At 47.5% G+C, this 14,935-nt stretch overlaps 1 protein-coding gene across 1 annotated transcript; it reads left to right on the top strand.

The window, feature by feature from the left end:
• The first annotated feature begins 1,521 nt into the window (after window positions 1-1,521).
• Window positions 1,522-10,369, top strand: LOC149340374 (uncharacterized). The gene is made up of 5 exons (XM_089551111.1): window positions 1,522-1,560; window positions 3,864-3,923; window positions 5,452-5,609; window positions 8,656-8,776; window positions 9,991-10,369. The coding sequence occupies exons 1-5, from the start codon at window positions 1,522-1,524 to the stop codon at window positions 10,354-10,356; spliced, it is 744 nt and encodes a 247-aa protein (XP_089407237.1). The 3' UTR covers window positions 10,357-10,369.
• The last annotated feature ends 4,566 nt before the right edge of the window (window positions 10,370-14,935 follow it).

Genomic DNA, 14,935 nt, shown 5'->3' with positions numbered 1-14,935 from the left:
GGAAAAAGCAAGAGCAACTTTTAAGGTATACTAAAATGTTTCTGGACTGCCTCCGGGCGCGCCCACAAATGGCAGCACATTGGTGCACTCGGGAGGCAGTGATGCAATAACCTGATAATGCATGGTGCCAGAATGCTCCGCTACGTAAAATCAAAGGTTGTTCTGGAGGTTATTTCCTAAACCAGTGCGTGTGGCAGTTCAAAAAATTGCGGATAATGACTGCCAGGCAGCTTTCCAGTAGTGACAGGTGCGGTGGGGTAGATGCAATGCTGCGCAAGGCAGCAAGGTGACTATTTCGAAAGCTACGCTGTTACAACTGAAGTATCCACTTTCTACTGCGCTAGCATTAAAGCGAGTGTGTGTAAAGGCGGCAAACGCGATCAACGCCCCTGGCGGAGAGTAGAGCAACCACACTGTCCTTTGTATCATCGGAGCCAGTTCGAAAACTACTGACACATCGCCGTATGAGCTCGCTGTTTTCCATTACATCTGATTTAGCCTGCCAAAGTTATGCCATTGTAATTAGCAAAACTTACAACATTGAACGTCACGGATAACAAAAGATTAAATAAAATACGTCTTCTTAGGAGCATCCTATCATTCTTCATGAGCATTAAATTATGGACGCTGTGTGAATATTTTCTGTTCGAAAGCTGAACGAGAAACGTCAGAGAGCGCTTCCGTTAAATTCACGCAGCGTTGAAAAAAAAACTACGTCGGACACGGACACCGGTATCGAACCCGGTATGTATGCGTCATGAGCGAAGCTCGATCGGGTGTATATTTTGTTGCCAGCGTAGCATTTGCTATGTGTCAGCGTCGGTTTTGCTTCCTCGGTAGTAAAAATACTGCCGCGAATGTTTGTAGTGTTTGTTTGTTCATTCTTCAAAGCTGCCGGCACGCCGATTTATCGCTTTGTTTTGATGCCAGACGCGCGTATATTTATCTCGATTGGTCGCATCCAGGCGGAGCCGATTCTGCGTTGTTCCAGAATGTTCTAGTAACTTTACAAGCTTTATCTCGAAAGTTCGCTATCAGCTTTAAAAAGAGCATGGCCGAGAGCGGTTGGCATTCTGTTCGACAACCGCTGAGCTCGCCTGTTGCTACGTGGCCGCCGAGTGATTCAGTTCTTTGCGGGCTCAAGTCAGCCCAAATAAAGAGTTTCGTTTAGAAGCCATTCTCCCTGTTTTCCTGTTCGCCGGACTGCAGTCACCACTACGTGACAATATTCGTCAGCTTATCAGTAGCCGTTGACCAGCCGTGGAAACATCTAGCAGCACCGATAACACGGCTTTGCTCTCAAACAGCGCGCTCTGACTTCCCCCTTTCGTATAGGCGTTGCAATCAGTCACTGGAAGCTGGGGTGAGCGACCGTCAACAAGTGGCTCGGCAGAGCATCACTGCATTTGAGCGCGCCTAGCTCAGCCAGGAAGTGAATCTAATGTAAAAACTCGCACCTCTTGGACCACGCAAGCGTGAACGAGCTCTAGATCTCTCCAGCCACTGCCGACGCGGAGAAGCATGGATTCTGCAGCGACACCGTATTCCACTGACACGAAGGTGCGTACGCTTCACCCATGCCTTTCATCGCTTTAGCTCTAGTAAACATGGCGCGCTGGCTTTTTCTCTCAAACCTTTTGCTGAAAGCGTTGCACATTACGTCGGCTTTACAGTGTTTTCAACCTCTACAGTGAACTTTACGTTTCAGCTGTGAATACTAACAGCGAAAGACATGAAAAAGGCGGTAGCGGGTTGTGCCTCAACGACACATTGCTGTGTCAAGTGTTCCTTCTGCGAAATGCAGAAAATAAATTGCAATAAACAGCCCCTGGTCGTAATGGCCTCGTTGGCGTATTCTTCGCCAGTAAATTAAGGACAAACTGTCAGGTTCCTCCTTGAGTACGTTCGCAGGCAGTTGTTTCTGCGTTTAGAAACCTACCCCTGCTAGTGAAAGCGAGCAGCGCTTATAGATATGTGCTGGAAGCGAGAACCCTTTGCTTCTCGACAAATCTGTCTTCACTCCCCCACTCTGCGTCGTGATCACAAAAGATTCGTCGTCTATCTAGTTTTCGAGAGCAAAAGTAAGGTGAAGTGCATTGCAAAAAGAGGCGCAGAGCATGCTAGGAAGGTTCACAGATTATGGTTGCCGCGCTCGAGTTTTGGAGCCTACATCGACAGCCACTTCTCTTTTCATAGCTTCTGATATTCACGGTTGTTTCTCTGCTAACTCTGGCTAAGATTCAGAAGTTTGTGAGGATACGGTGGCCGCAGCTGGCAAAGGACAGAGTTAATTGGAGAGACGTGGTAGAGGCCTTTCCCCTGCAGTGGGCGTAGCCAGGCTGCTGCTGATGATGATGATGATAGCCAGAGACGACATGCTCGGCCACCTTCGCTGCTGTTGATGTGTGGCGACGCGACGGACCAGAACCGGCTTCCGGAGAAGAATCGTTAGCACGCACTTCAGACCGCGGTCGCGTTCGACTGCGGTTTCCTCAAAACAAATTTTCTCTCACTAAGCATTGCAAACATTCGCGGCGCAGAACAAATAGACGAAAGATTGCGAATAAGGGTGATATCCGAAGCAAAGCGCGAGAGACTACCAGTTAAGCATGTGGTGCGAATGGCTGCAATTGGCTTTACATAGCACGCGGAAACCCCGAATATCTGTTCTTACTGATGTTCAGGGGAGGGATATTAGTAGTTTGTAATTCTGTTCGCCAAATAACAGAGGTTTGGAAAACTGAGTCATGTGTTACTCAGTGTGCAAGTGTACTGGAGAAAGTGGTAAACGAACTATTATAGTGATACAAGTTGTGTGTAAAATCTATTAAGGTGGTAGCTTGGGCTTGTTGGTAACACATGTCAACAAAAGTAGCGCAGGAACAGAACAAGGACAAGCAAGGACACACACGAGCGCTCGTGTGTGTCCTTGCTTGTCCGTGTTCTGTTCCTGCGCTATTTTTGTTGACATGTTTGTAAAACGGCACAGAGCTCCAAACCGTTCTATGTGTTTTGTTTTGTGTAATAAAAGCAATGAAGAAAAAGCGGCGATGGCTGAGTGGTCTAAGGCAGCATGATAGAGAAAATTGTTTGCACCGCCGCTTGTTCAAGTCCTGCTCAGGGCTGAACACACTTTCTGCTAGAGAACACTCGGCCGGAAAGCTTCAAAATGATTCGGATAAGTTCTCTCTCATACTCACTTAAATATTCACCTGATGTTCGGCGTCAGGATCTCGTTCATGTTCAGTTTCAGGTTAGAACGATATTCGCCTTAATTTGCCGAGAATAGGAGCTAAAAGCATTTCATTCTTGCAAAAAAAAACAACATAACCCCTATATTCACCTCTGCCCCCTGTTCACATTTGTACATGAGGCGCACATTGTGAAGATGTTCTTCACGGGCGAACTGGGTGGCGCAACCGGTTGGCTCGTGTGAAGACCTTTGCGCGAAGAACCATCGCAGCGGGTCTACTGTCATTACATGAAATTATCGCCGCCGTAATTTGGATGTAAACATATCTTCATGTTGCTGTGTCGCGCCGTGTCAGGCACCGAAGCACCGAAATACCAACATGACGAGGCGATCATTCTGCACCCAGAGAAGCCTGTGAAAAGGCTCCGCCGACGTCATATATTTATTAATTTCTTCGGAAAATTTTGCCATTTCCTCAAGCAGAGGAAGGATGAAATGAAGGACGGCTGCCATTTATTTGTTCAGAAGTGGTCAAATAAAGTTTTCTTCCTCTCTATCTCTTTCGCTCTCGGCATTTCTCAATTCTACTCTGCATCATGAACTACGGGAATTTCCCTCGTCTCTTTCGTAACCCTGATCCTTATCAAGCCCATGCACGCTGGTTTTTCAGGCGGTCGACTTGCCTACAGACCGTGACCGCAACGGTGACCCGGAATCTGATTCTGAAGCTGTAAGTTAGATGGCGTGGCGTTCAAAAGCCAAACGTTATTTTCTCTCTTTTCGGTGTCAGAGGTTGTGATAAAGGAGTATCTAATGCAATGAGTTGTAATTAATTATTTACCATTTTTCCGAAACCACTTTTCGCGCGTCTGAAAGCGTTGTACCGCCACTTCAAGCATCGATATCAACGAGTAGAGCAATGATATCGAAGCCTCCATTATTTTTTTATGTGTGCACATCCATAAAAACATGCATGTGCGTGTACAGTAGCAGGAAAGTGTTCCTGCAGTCTTGGAGGTATGTACGAATATAACAATGGGATTATTTCCGGGGCGCCTAACCTGCATCCGGTGGAAACCGAAGGGATAACGATCGTCACGAGAAAAAATAAAGACAAGAGGGATAGTTACAAATGAGAGAGAAGAGAATTAATATTTACAGCTGTGTACAAGGATCGAATTCACACAAAGACATATGATAGCGGGGCAGAATTTTGGCAAGCTTTACTAGGAAACAAAGGACCTCATTAGGAAACGTTAGAGCAAAAACCCCGAGCCCCAAGATTCAATTAGCACGACTGTCCAAGGTAACCAGTAAGCGCAAGGAATGCGATATAAAGGGTGGTCAGCCCGTGTTAGATTCTGAAGGCTGCCTCAAAGCAGCCAAAATGTATGTAGGCAAAGGAAAAGGAATACAGGCATGGACAAATGTATGAGATGTACGCACTAAAAACCATGGAGGGCATGGTCATTAGCAAGGTCAATCAATATCAACAATGCATCAGAGAAATTCTACGCTGATTTGTCCACTAGCCGAAATATTCATTGCACTAGTGACAGATATAGTGGTGCTAAGAAATGAAAAACTCTTATGCTGATAAGGGAAGAAGCAGGGACGGTGCCAGGACTTTTGTGGTTGGGTTGTATTGGTCTACATGAAAACTAAATTAATGAACAATATGCTGCGGTTATTGAGAGCTTACCAAAGAGGGGGCCCAATGCGTGTTGTAGTATTGCGAAACGTCCTCCACGTGATGCTCTAAACCACCAGTGGACAGAAAGGCGTGAGAGTGGCTATACAAGAGAGTGGCAGGTACATAGCGGTTTCTGACAACAGATTTTTAATAAGGTTTAATACGACATTACGCAAATACAGCAAAACTTCACAACGAAATATGTCTGCTTGCACGATCTTTCTAAGATTGTCTTGGAACGCAATCCTGATTCCTCTTGCACCTTTCAAAGATCTTTCTCTCACTTGTCCATAAAAAGGCATGCTTATTTTTCTTTAGCGCTGGTTTCGCCAGCAATAAAAACTTTCTGTTGATTGCAGTCAATTTTTCGTGAAACTAAATGTTATCACCGAATCTATCGAGTTGTCTGCGCTTAGCGAGGGCTGCTGCCTTCAGTGGCCGTGTGAGATATGATGAAAAGTATAGAAGATTAAAATATCAAAGGCCCAGTGTTGCCACGCTGATACGCAGGCGAGGGTAACAGCCTCCTTAGCTGTACACGTCAGTGGCGCACCTACTCTCGCAGCCCGGGGATAAACCGCTGCAGCTGACGGTGCGGATGCTGTCAAAGCAGGTGATCAGCGTTGAGGCCTTTTCCACCGACACAGTGCTCGACCTGAAGATGCAGCTCCAGGACTCAGTGGGGTATCCCGCCGACCAGCTGAAGCTCATCTTCACTCATCAGTAAGCTTTCTCTTTAACTCAAAGGTAGCGATAATCGTCGTGTGCTGCCTAAATATATCCTGGCGCGCCAGTAGCAGACGACGCCCACGTTGAACGCCGTCATGCAGCGAGCGTAACCATTTGAACTTACGCGAGGACTCCGAGGAGATACAAGTAAAAATTGGTAAATTGGTTTTCGAGGAAAGGAAATGGTGCAGTATCTGTCTCACATATCTCGGCGGACACCTGAACCGCGCCGTAAGGGAAAAGAGGAAAGTGGGAGTGAAAGAAGAAAGCGAGAAAGGGGTGCCGTAGTGGAGGTCTCCGAAATAATTTCCACCACCTGAGGATCTTTAAGTGCGTTGACATCGCACAGCACACGGGCGCCTCTTCCGTTTCGCCTCCATCGAAACGCGGCCGCCGCGGTGGAGTTCGAACCCGGGTACTCCGGCTCGGTAGACGAGCGCCTTACCACTGAGCCACCGCGGAGGGTCAGATACAAAGTTACTATAACGAGTACTCGTGTGCGCTGAAATATGGCGGAAAAAGTAAGAAATACGCTCTGAAATATTTCAGAGGAAAGTTATCGATATCAGCAATGCATCTCCTACCTTTATGGCATACCTTCCATGTCAGGTGAAAAGTGAAATGAACGCAAGACCATGGGAGACCCGAGTCCACGTGTTTTCAATCTTCTTGTTAGCACCAATAGGTAATAACTTATTTCTCACAACTTAAACTACCAAATTTCAACAGAAAGCTTATCTTCCCGCATTTCAAAGTGATGTAGACGCCTTTGACTGTCATCGTTGGACAACAGGTAGCCACGGACAAAGACACCGCGCTTGTTGTTCCGTGCTGTGCGCAGTGCAAGCCTCGACGAATGAGTGCAACGAACGTCTGCTTACTGGCATGATGCAGTATGTCACGCTTCACATATGGCCTCACATTTTCTTTTATTGCGAAAGCAATACTACTTGCACTTTCACGCCTTTGTCGTGCCGCGGCCGTGACCACCATTGACCTTCATTTGACCTTGATTGCATTAGATTGGATCAGATTGGATTAGATTAGATTGGAATGGATTGGACTGGATTGGATTAGATTATATTAGATTAGATTACATTAGATTAGATTACATCGGATTGGATTGAATTGGATTGGATTGGAATGGATTGGATTGAATTGGATGGGTTTGGATTGGATTGGATTGTATAACCGATGCATCACCACAAGTCTAACCACAAGCACCACCACCAGCTACACTATCAGCTGTACCATGGCGTAAGTACGGATATTGCTTTCGCAATTATCGGGCTTAACCAAGCTAAGCAACAGCGAATTTTTTTTTTTGACGGTATACTTTCGAATACCAAGGTAGCACAGGTAACTGGCCCGATATTGGAAACATATTGGCAGATGCCGGTCCTACAAGGGACCAGAGTGAAACCATCCATTTGCAGTGCTGTCCCGATTACCTGTGCGGATGGGGATATGGTTCTCTTATGTTGCCCACAGCGAAGAGGTTCTACAGCTAAGAGCCAGGAAGGTTTTGGGGTCCCAGTTCTTGTTGGATCATTGAAGAAAAATTATAGAGGGCACTTAGGACTATTTACGTACTCTGAATGCGAAAACATTTGCTTTTTTTGTTTTTATCTCCATTTTATTTATATTTATTTTTGAATTTTTATCTCTTTTTAATGGCACACATACTCATTAGGGCAACGCATATATTAGATTCACCTTTGTTTAGCCAAGAAGCAACGCGCTTTTGCGGGACGCGGCCTGGTTAGTAAGGCTAGAAGCCTGTCGGCGTTTTTGTACTTCCATGCAATAAAAAATAAGCTTCTTTAGGCCTATGGTTTGCGTGCACGCCTCGCAATTTGAAAGTCTTTAGTTCAATTCCCCACACCTTCCAAAAACTTTATTCATTTTTTGACCTCACGGTAACGTCATCTGGGATTTTTCGCGATCATTTTCGCGGTCAACGACGACAATGCCGGGTTTTGTTGCCAATCAGCCATACAATGCTCTCCCATTAAAGTGTACACAGACCGACTAATGTGAGGAAACGAGCGCGGCCGTAGTTTACGGATATTGTCATGAGGGACGTACAGGTCTGCACTGGAGATCAGTAAAAATTGCTAGTAAGTTGTGCCTTTTTCTGTCCTCTGCATTCCTGTTGCGTGCCACGCTCATTACGATGCCACTGACAAAACCAGTTCTCGTGGTGCTCACAGTTCAATTCTGCAGACAGTTTGAACAATCTGTTACCAGCGTCTTGGAAGCAGGCAATTTACTGCAGTTGCGAACAGCAATGACTAAACTATAGGATTCAATAAGAAGGTCCTATTCTTTTGTCAATTTCACATTCATGTGCTTATCGCAGGTGGTTTAATTTTCCTACACGATTCTGGAAAACACGGGTTTAAAAAATTACTTGTCAGCAGGACGAGACTAAGTTACACAAGTTAAGCATAAGTTACAACATTCCCGTTACGCAAACACTTTTGCTCCTAAACACGCATGCATAGGAGTGAAATACAATCTCTACTAAGCTCTAGCCCGTGTTTACACATTTTCATTTACCTTTATATAACCACACGGTACTCACCGCGCAGAGCAGAGCACATTCTGAACGCTCGAAGCGCTGCTACAAAATTTTCTGCAGCCGCAATTTTCTTTTCTTTGGTTGTCTATACTACGCGGAATGAGAAAAAGGTCTTTTTTTTCATCCTCCCTCTTTTTGTGACAGGAAACCACGCAGGAAAAACGCGTTCCGGCCTTTCTTCAACGAGAGTGAAAGCTTAGTGAGAATGCAGTAACGTCAGAATCGACTAGATGAGTCAAAGACTCAGGCGAGCCCGACAGTTAAGCAAAGTTCGTCCGGCCCAATGCCTGCCCAATTCCAACAACTGCCCGCATGGCCTGCGGGAGTCCTCCAGACACGTATGCTGCTAGGATATTTTATGACTCCAAGGGGCCAATCAAGGTCGCGTGCCCAACACCAGCCTATCGCTGATCTGTGCTAGTAGATCGAAGGCTGTCTATGCTTTCAACTATACAGGGGTTCTGAGCCGGTGCTGGAAGACAGCGATACCCTCGGGGAGTGCGGCATCACGGACGGCTCTGAACTATACCTCATTATTAGCGTTCGCAGTGGTTACTATCCACACCTCATGCCTAAGGTAAGTACTTTTTGCCAAGGTTACAATCATGGTCATTTTACCATCAGTGCCCAGTATCACGAATTCGCGACATGATGTTTAAGCACCGTGCACTCATCACTAAATGGAGCTTGCATATCATCTTTTAAGACAGCATGTTTTCAGTAGCCAGCGCTTTCCAATAAAAGTGTTTGGTGTCACTTTGAGCAAGGTGCGCAAAGAAAAGGGGGGCGCGAATGTGAGACTTCCAGACCTTTTCTCTCATATTATGACAAATTTTGAGGAAGAAGTAGGGAGAGATTTGTTGGCTAAAAACACAGAGACACGTAATTATATTATGTGTTGGCAGTGCGAAAGCGTCCGAAGCTGTTGATGACTTTACCGGAAGTGTCTCTCAAGATTTCCGAAGAAATTCGGAAAACTTTAAGAGTATTCGATTATTTCCGATTATCTTCGGAAATCTGCAAGATATTTATTTATTTATTTATTTATTTATTTATTTATTTATTTATTTATTTATTTCAAAATACTGCAAGCCAATAGATTGGCCCATGCAGGAGGGGCTATATAAGGCATTGAAAATGACAAATACTAAGAAAATAAATGGGGTTACAAACAATGAGCAGAATAACAAAATACAACGCTCATTCACTCGAGAAAATGCTTCTCAAGAGCTTTACTAAAATTTGAGGACTGGAAAATGGCCTCGGGAAGACAGTTCCAGTCGGAAACAGTCCGTGGAAAAAAATTGTGCTTGAATGAGTCAGCCTTTGCAAAAATGGGTTCCAGCAAATGAATTCGTGAATGGTGTGTTCGGCGCGAGAATTGTTTGAGAATTACAGGGCGGGGTATGAATGTCCATGAAAGGCGTCGAAGGTCAAAATAAGCTCATACTTTATACCTCTATCGCAGCGATGGCGCAGTCGTTTGGGCATCCACATCGCAAGCGGGAAATGCGGGTTTCGATCCACAGGGGGTATAATGGGTAGAAGCTTTCCTCTGCCTGGTTCTCGGCTTCTTTAGGATGAAATGCTTGGGAAATGGGTCTTTGACCCCATCTTGAGGAGAAGAAAGAACCCAGGGCTGAGACGCCCTTTGGCCACAGATGCCTTTGCGCCATAAAAAATGCATTACCATTATCATCATCATCACTTTATACCTGAGCGCATGCGCGTGCTTCCGCAGTAAGTCTGAAGTCAACTAAAATAACCGATTTTCCCTACCCGTGCACGCAGGAGCCGGAGCCCGTCAAGCTGTCCATCAGTATTCGTCGCGGCAAATGTGTGGTCGTGAAAACTCGCCGCAGTGAAACCGTGGCAAGCGTGAAACACAGCATCGAGAAACAGACCGAGCTGCCGGCGGCCCAGCAGATACTCACGTACTGCGGCAAAGCCATGAGCGACGAGAAGACGCTGGCACACTATGACATTCGCGATCGCTGTGTTGTGCAACTTTCCATGAGCAACTCTGATGACGGGTCTTTGCAGCCGACAGTGGAAGACAGAGGGCCGAATGCGAAGTTCACGGCTGAGGCCCCAAGTGGTATTCTTAGGCAACTGCGGCATGTCTTCTTTTTAATAACGCGCATTTTTTATAAATAAATAGAAACGGTCATTACCGTCCTCTTTAACGCCCCTCCCCGCACGCTCACGGGCACGTGGTCACGTGTATTGTTACACTTTCGGACGATGAAACACGGTCGGCAGGGAGTCCCGCTCGCAGCGCCATTGTGGCGGCCTTTTCGAAGGAAGGACGCCGGGGTCGAACCCCGCGGCGAATAGTAGAGTCGATCGAACTTGTCTAGAGTGCTCGGACGGTGTGCTGCGGAGCAAATTAACTGAAATCTTATCGCAGCTGCTTTGCTGGGAGTAAGGCCCTGGTACCTGTGCGCTCACATCTCTACGCAGCTGCTCTCCAGCGCAAGCATTATCAGTGTAAGTCAATACCTGCGTCATAATTTCTCTTCATTCCCCCCGACCGGCACCTTTCCAGCGCTCTAGACAAGTGTGATACATTCTGTACTTTTTTCAAATCCGAATCGAATACGAATCGAATATTTTTTACAAATATAGTGCAGAATAGAAGAACAAAAAAATCATCGTGCGAAACAGCGAAGCACTAGCGGCGGCGTTGCCGTGTGGCGTTATACCATATGTAAAGGAGTTGTACTTTTCGGTTTCTATTTTTGGGAAACTCGGCTTTCTTTTTTCGGTGATTATTTTAAAACGTATTTTTCGATTATTTTTTTTTTTTCCCGTGATGTTATTTTTGAAGAATGAATTGCTGTGACTTTCTTCGGTGATTTAATGTGACAATCCTCAGTTGCCAAAAGTCATTTAGAGTCTATCCCTGCGTTTTTGTCGGCATGAGCAATTTGTTCACCAGTAATTAACATGAAAAAGCTTGAAGTTGGAACCTCTATCGCAATTAGAAAAAAAGTAGCGGAAATAAAATCAGATATCTGGCAGACGAAAACGGAAAAGGAAGCTTGCTACTAAGAACTAGGTCGACATGTTATCTTTGGTCTGCGGCGCTGGGGTGAGCGAAAGGGCGGGACACCAGGCGTCTGCGTCCGTTCAGTCGTCAACGTAGCCAGTACATGAGACTTTTTTGCGACGCCCATCCACGGATTCGCGTCAGTTCCCTAGATGATGCTGATGAAACTACTTAATCGGCTAACTGCTCTAAGTGGGTAATGATAGTGAACAGTGTATAGCAGGCGGCCAGGAAGTAGTGCTACCCGGCCTGCAGAGGCGCTAGCGGAGAAGTACCTCAGATCTGACAACTGCGCTGCTCATAAAACAATACCATGTTCGCACAACGCTCTTTGCTTCCCTACTCAGTTAATTTGCAACTCTGACTGAGTGTAACTCGTACTGTCGAGCCAGCTAAGTATGCCTTGCATTCTAAGAACACCTTCTGTTTTCGGTTAAAACCGAGTTTAGAAAACTGAATTCGGGGTACTTTCATCGATGTTTTTTTTTTTTCGGTTTAAACCGAAGAGTGCAACCCATACTTAAGCAGTTGTAGCTACAGCGCTCAAAAGACGTACAAAAATGAGCACCCCCCTTATTTGGAGAAAAGCAGCCGTTTTGCACGGATCTCACCTCGTCAACCGTGCACTCGCGCGAGGAGGATGCCAGGAATCGAAAAATACCAGAGTGAGAAATCCCACTTCTTAGGCTGAAAGCACCCGTTCTAAAGCGTCGTCCTCTCTCTCTCCACCCGTACGGGGCTCCGGCAGCCCTCGCAGTCTAGTGGTGTCGCTTCTCTTCACCAGGGTAGAAATCCAGGGTAAACTCCAGCCACGGCCGGTCGAGACCGGCCATTCTCCAGATTGGGTTTCCTATACGGAGAAGTGCAGGTGTCGATACTTGCGTGAACTGACCCCCTCTCTCACAAGGGATAAGGGCTGGAGGAGTTCTTACCCCGCAGGTGACGTGCCGATAGATCTCGAGAAGACGCAGTGCCGAACGCCTGTCTTAAATGTTCCACTCCAGCCGCTGAGTTGGATCTTCACTACTTTCTAGCGAGAGCTCTACTACGCCATCTTTCGCCAAGGTCATCGGATGTTGCAGTTTGACCTTCAGCAGGAGGAGCGCCGGAAGTGTGGTTAGGACGTCAGATCACGTGACTCGTCGCAGCTGCAACCGCCGCGCCACTGCTCCGACCGCGGTACGCCGACCGCTGCTTCGCCAGAAGTGGTCATGTGATTATGCATGTGACTCGGCGTTCGCTTAAGGAGGTGACGCCGCTCTAACCTGTAGTTTCGCCATGGATGAGAGCGTGGCTGACAGCGTGCCTGAAACGCCCGCGAGGCGTCTCAAGCGTCTCACCAAGCACAGGCAAGTGTAATGGAGCTTTCGCGCTGTCTAACTAGGTTCAGAAGAGTTAAACCACTGTTAATTTTTTGTGGACGTGCCCACGAACGCAAGCCTCAAAAACGAGAAGCTTGCAAGAAATAAAACTCAGGCTACGAGGAAGGAAAACCTGCCCTTGTAGCTAATGAACAACGCTAAGAACCGGAGCCTGCAAAGGTTTCTGGAAAAAAAAATAGCTTCCACGACCTGCTCTAGCTTATCGGCAGCCTCATCTTTACCATATTGTCACGGCTTGACGTACAGGCCGGCGGCGAGAACGGGTGAAGACAGGGAGCACGGAAAAACAGGGAGGTCCACCAGCAGCAACGTCGTCGTCGGCGCGCGGCAAAACACTCCTCGTCTTTTTCTTCCACTCGCAACACTACCTCCTCCTATAAAGAAGCATCGTCCCGATGCTAACACGAAAACAAAGGCACAGGGCGGAAAGCCGCACACGCGCACAAAAACTCCTGCTGGCCAGTGTAGAAGGAGGTGGGAAAATCAGTTCGGGGCAGACGATCATCGCGCGTAATACGGCTTAAGCCGCACTACGTGCACAATGTCAGGGCGGGGTGAACGACGTGATGACGGTCGTGTTCCTTCCGGCAGCACCTCGTAGTTAAGTTCACCGATGCGGCGAAGAACTGTATACGGGCCAAAGTACCGCTTTATGAGTTTGTCGGAGAGACCTCGACGGCGTACTGGCGTCCACACCCAGACCTTGTCTCCAGGGTAAAAATGTACGTCGCGTCGACGGAGATCGTACCGACGAGCGTCGGCATGCTGTTGGTGTTGGATGCGGAGTCTAGCGAGTTGCCGAGCTTCTTCCGCGCGCTCGCATACTATTCGGGCACTATCGTCTACGTCGACAGGCGGCTCGCGCGGTAGCATAGCGTCAAGCATCGTAGTGACCTGTCTGCCGTGGACCAGCTGGAAAGGGGTCATACCGGTCGTCTCCTGGACAGCGGTATTATAAGCGAATGTAATGTAGGGCAGTACCGAGTCCCAACTGCGATGGGCGACATCCACGTACATGGCGATCATGTCGGCCATGGTCTTGTTCAGCCGCTCCGTCAGCCCATTCGTTTGCGGATGGTACGCAGTAGTTCGGCGGTGGCTGGTGCAGCTGAGACGGATTTTGGATTGGAAAACGTTTATTGTCAGCACTGAGCCCTAGTGGGTATTATACTAGGTGGCTTCGAGCCCATGGCTCTTGGCGACCTTGTGAGCCCACTCAGTGGCCCGGACTTGCGTCAACGGGTCTGAGCTGGCCAGTATAGCCTCCCACCGCTCTAGAGAAGGGACTGGTAGTAGGTCCGCCGGTGGCGGCGCCTTTTTGCAGCTCCATAAAATGTGGTCATATCCGGCTATCTCGCCGCATTGTTTGCAAGTAGCGTTGTATTGTGTTGGATACATGTGTGCTAGTCTCGACGGGCTAAAGAAGGCTCGCGTCTGGAGCCGACGCCACGTTACCTCCTGGCTTTTGTCGAGCTTTTTGTCTGGTGGCGGATAGATCCTCCTTTCCAGTTTAAACTGATTGGTGTATTCGTGAAATGATATGAATGCATCTCTCGTGAAATTTGGGGACTCGACCCGGCTCACTGCTCGGCTGACATAACCTCGAGCTATACTGTGAGCCAACTCGTTTCCCCTGTTCCCCGAGTGTGCCGGCACCCATATTAGTTCCACCTCTCTTTGGTCCCAGTCTTTATGTCTTAATATTCGTTCTGCCTCCTGGGAGATCATACCCCGCGCAAAATTGTTGATAGCCACCTTGGAGTCGCTAATTATGGTGACTGCTTTGGTGCTGGCCATTGCCATGGCGATAGCCGCCTCCTCCGCTGTCCCTGAGTTTTTTGTTTTGACCGAACCGGCCGTTAATGTTTCACCCGAGTCGTTCACGGCCACGACCACAAAGGAGTCGCCTCCTTCGTATTCCGCCGCGTCTACATAGGTTGTGTGTTCCGAGCCTTCGAGCTTGGCTTCAAGGGCCTTTGCTCTGGCTCTCCTCCTGCCTTCGTGAAAAGCAGGGTGCATGTTTTTTGGAAGTGGTTTAATAGTGAGTAATTTTCTAACTTTGGTCTGTAATTTTGCCTGCGCGTTTCTTTCCGGAATTTTATCATGTAATCCTAGGTGGATCTCCTGTGTGAGCTTGGCCAGAAACGCGGCACTCCGGTCAGTGATCAAAACGGCAGGGGTACCGTGACGGAGCACAATGCAGTCGATAAAAAATTTGGCTGCCTCAACAGCTGTCGCAGACGGAAGTGCTCGGGACTCCGCGTATCGCGTTAGGTATATATTCCGGCGCTATAATAATGTA

Source organism: Amblyomma mixtum, chromosome 6, assembly GCF_055824585.1.
Source record: "Amblyomma mixtum isolate Tamu chromosome 6, ASM5582458v1, whole genome shotgun sequence".
Classification (NCBI taxonomy): domain Eukaryota; kingdom Metazoa; phylum Arthropoda; class Arachnida; order Ixodida; family Ixodidae; genus Amblyomma; species Amblyomma mixtum.
Note: the sequence above shows the minus strand (reverse complement) of the source record. Positions and strands in the feature narration are given on the sequence as shown.

Coding starts and splice junctions, on each gene's coding strand:
- LOC149340374 (XM_089551111.1), top strand. CDS start 1,522: ATGGATTCTGCAGCGACACCGTATTCCACTGACACGAAG. Junction 3,924..5,451: donor CGGAATCTGATTCTGAAGCT/GTAAGTTAGATG, acceptor CTACTCTCGCAG/CCCGGGGATAAACCGCTGCA. Junction 8,777..9,990: donor ATCCACACCTCATGCCTAAG/GTAAGTACTTTT, acceptor CCGTGCACGCAG/GAGCCGGAGCCCGTCAAGCT.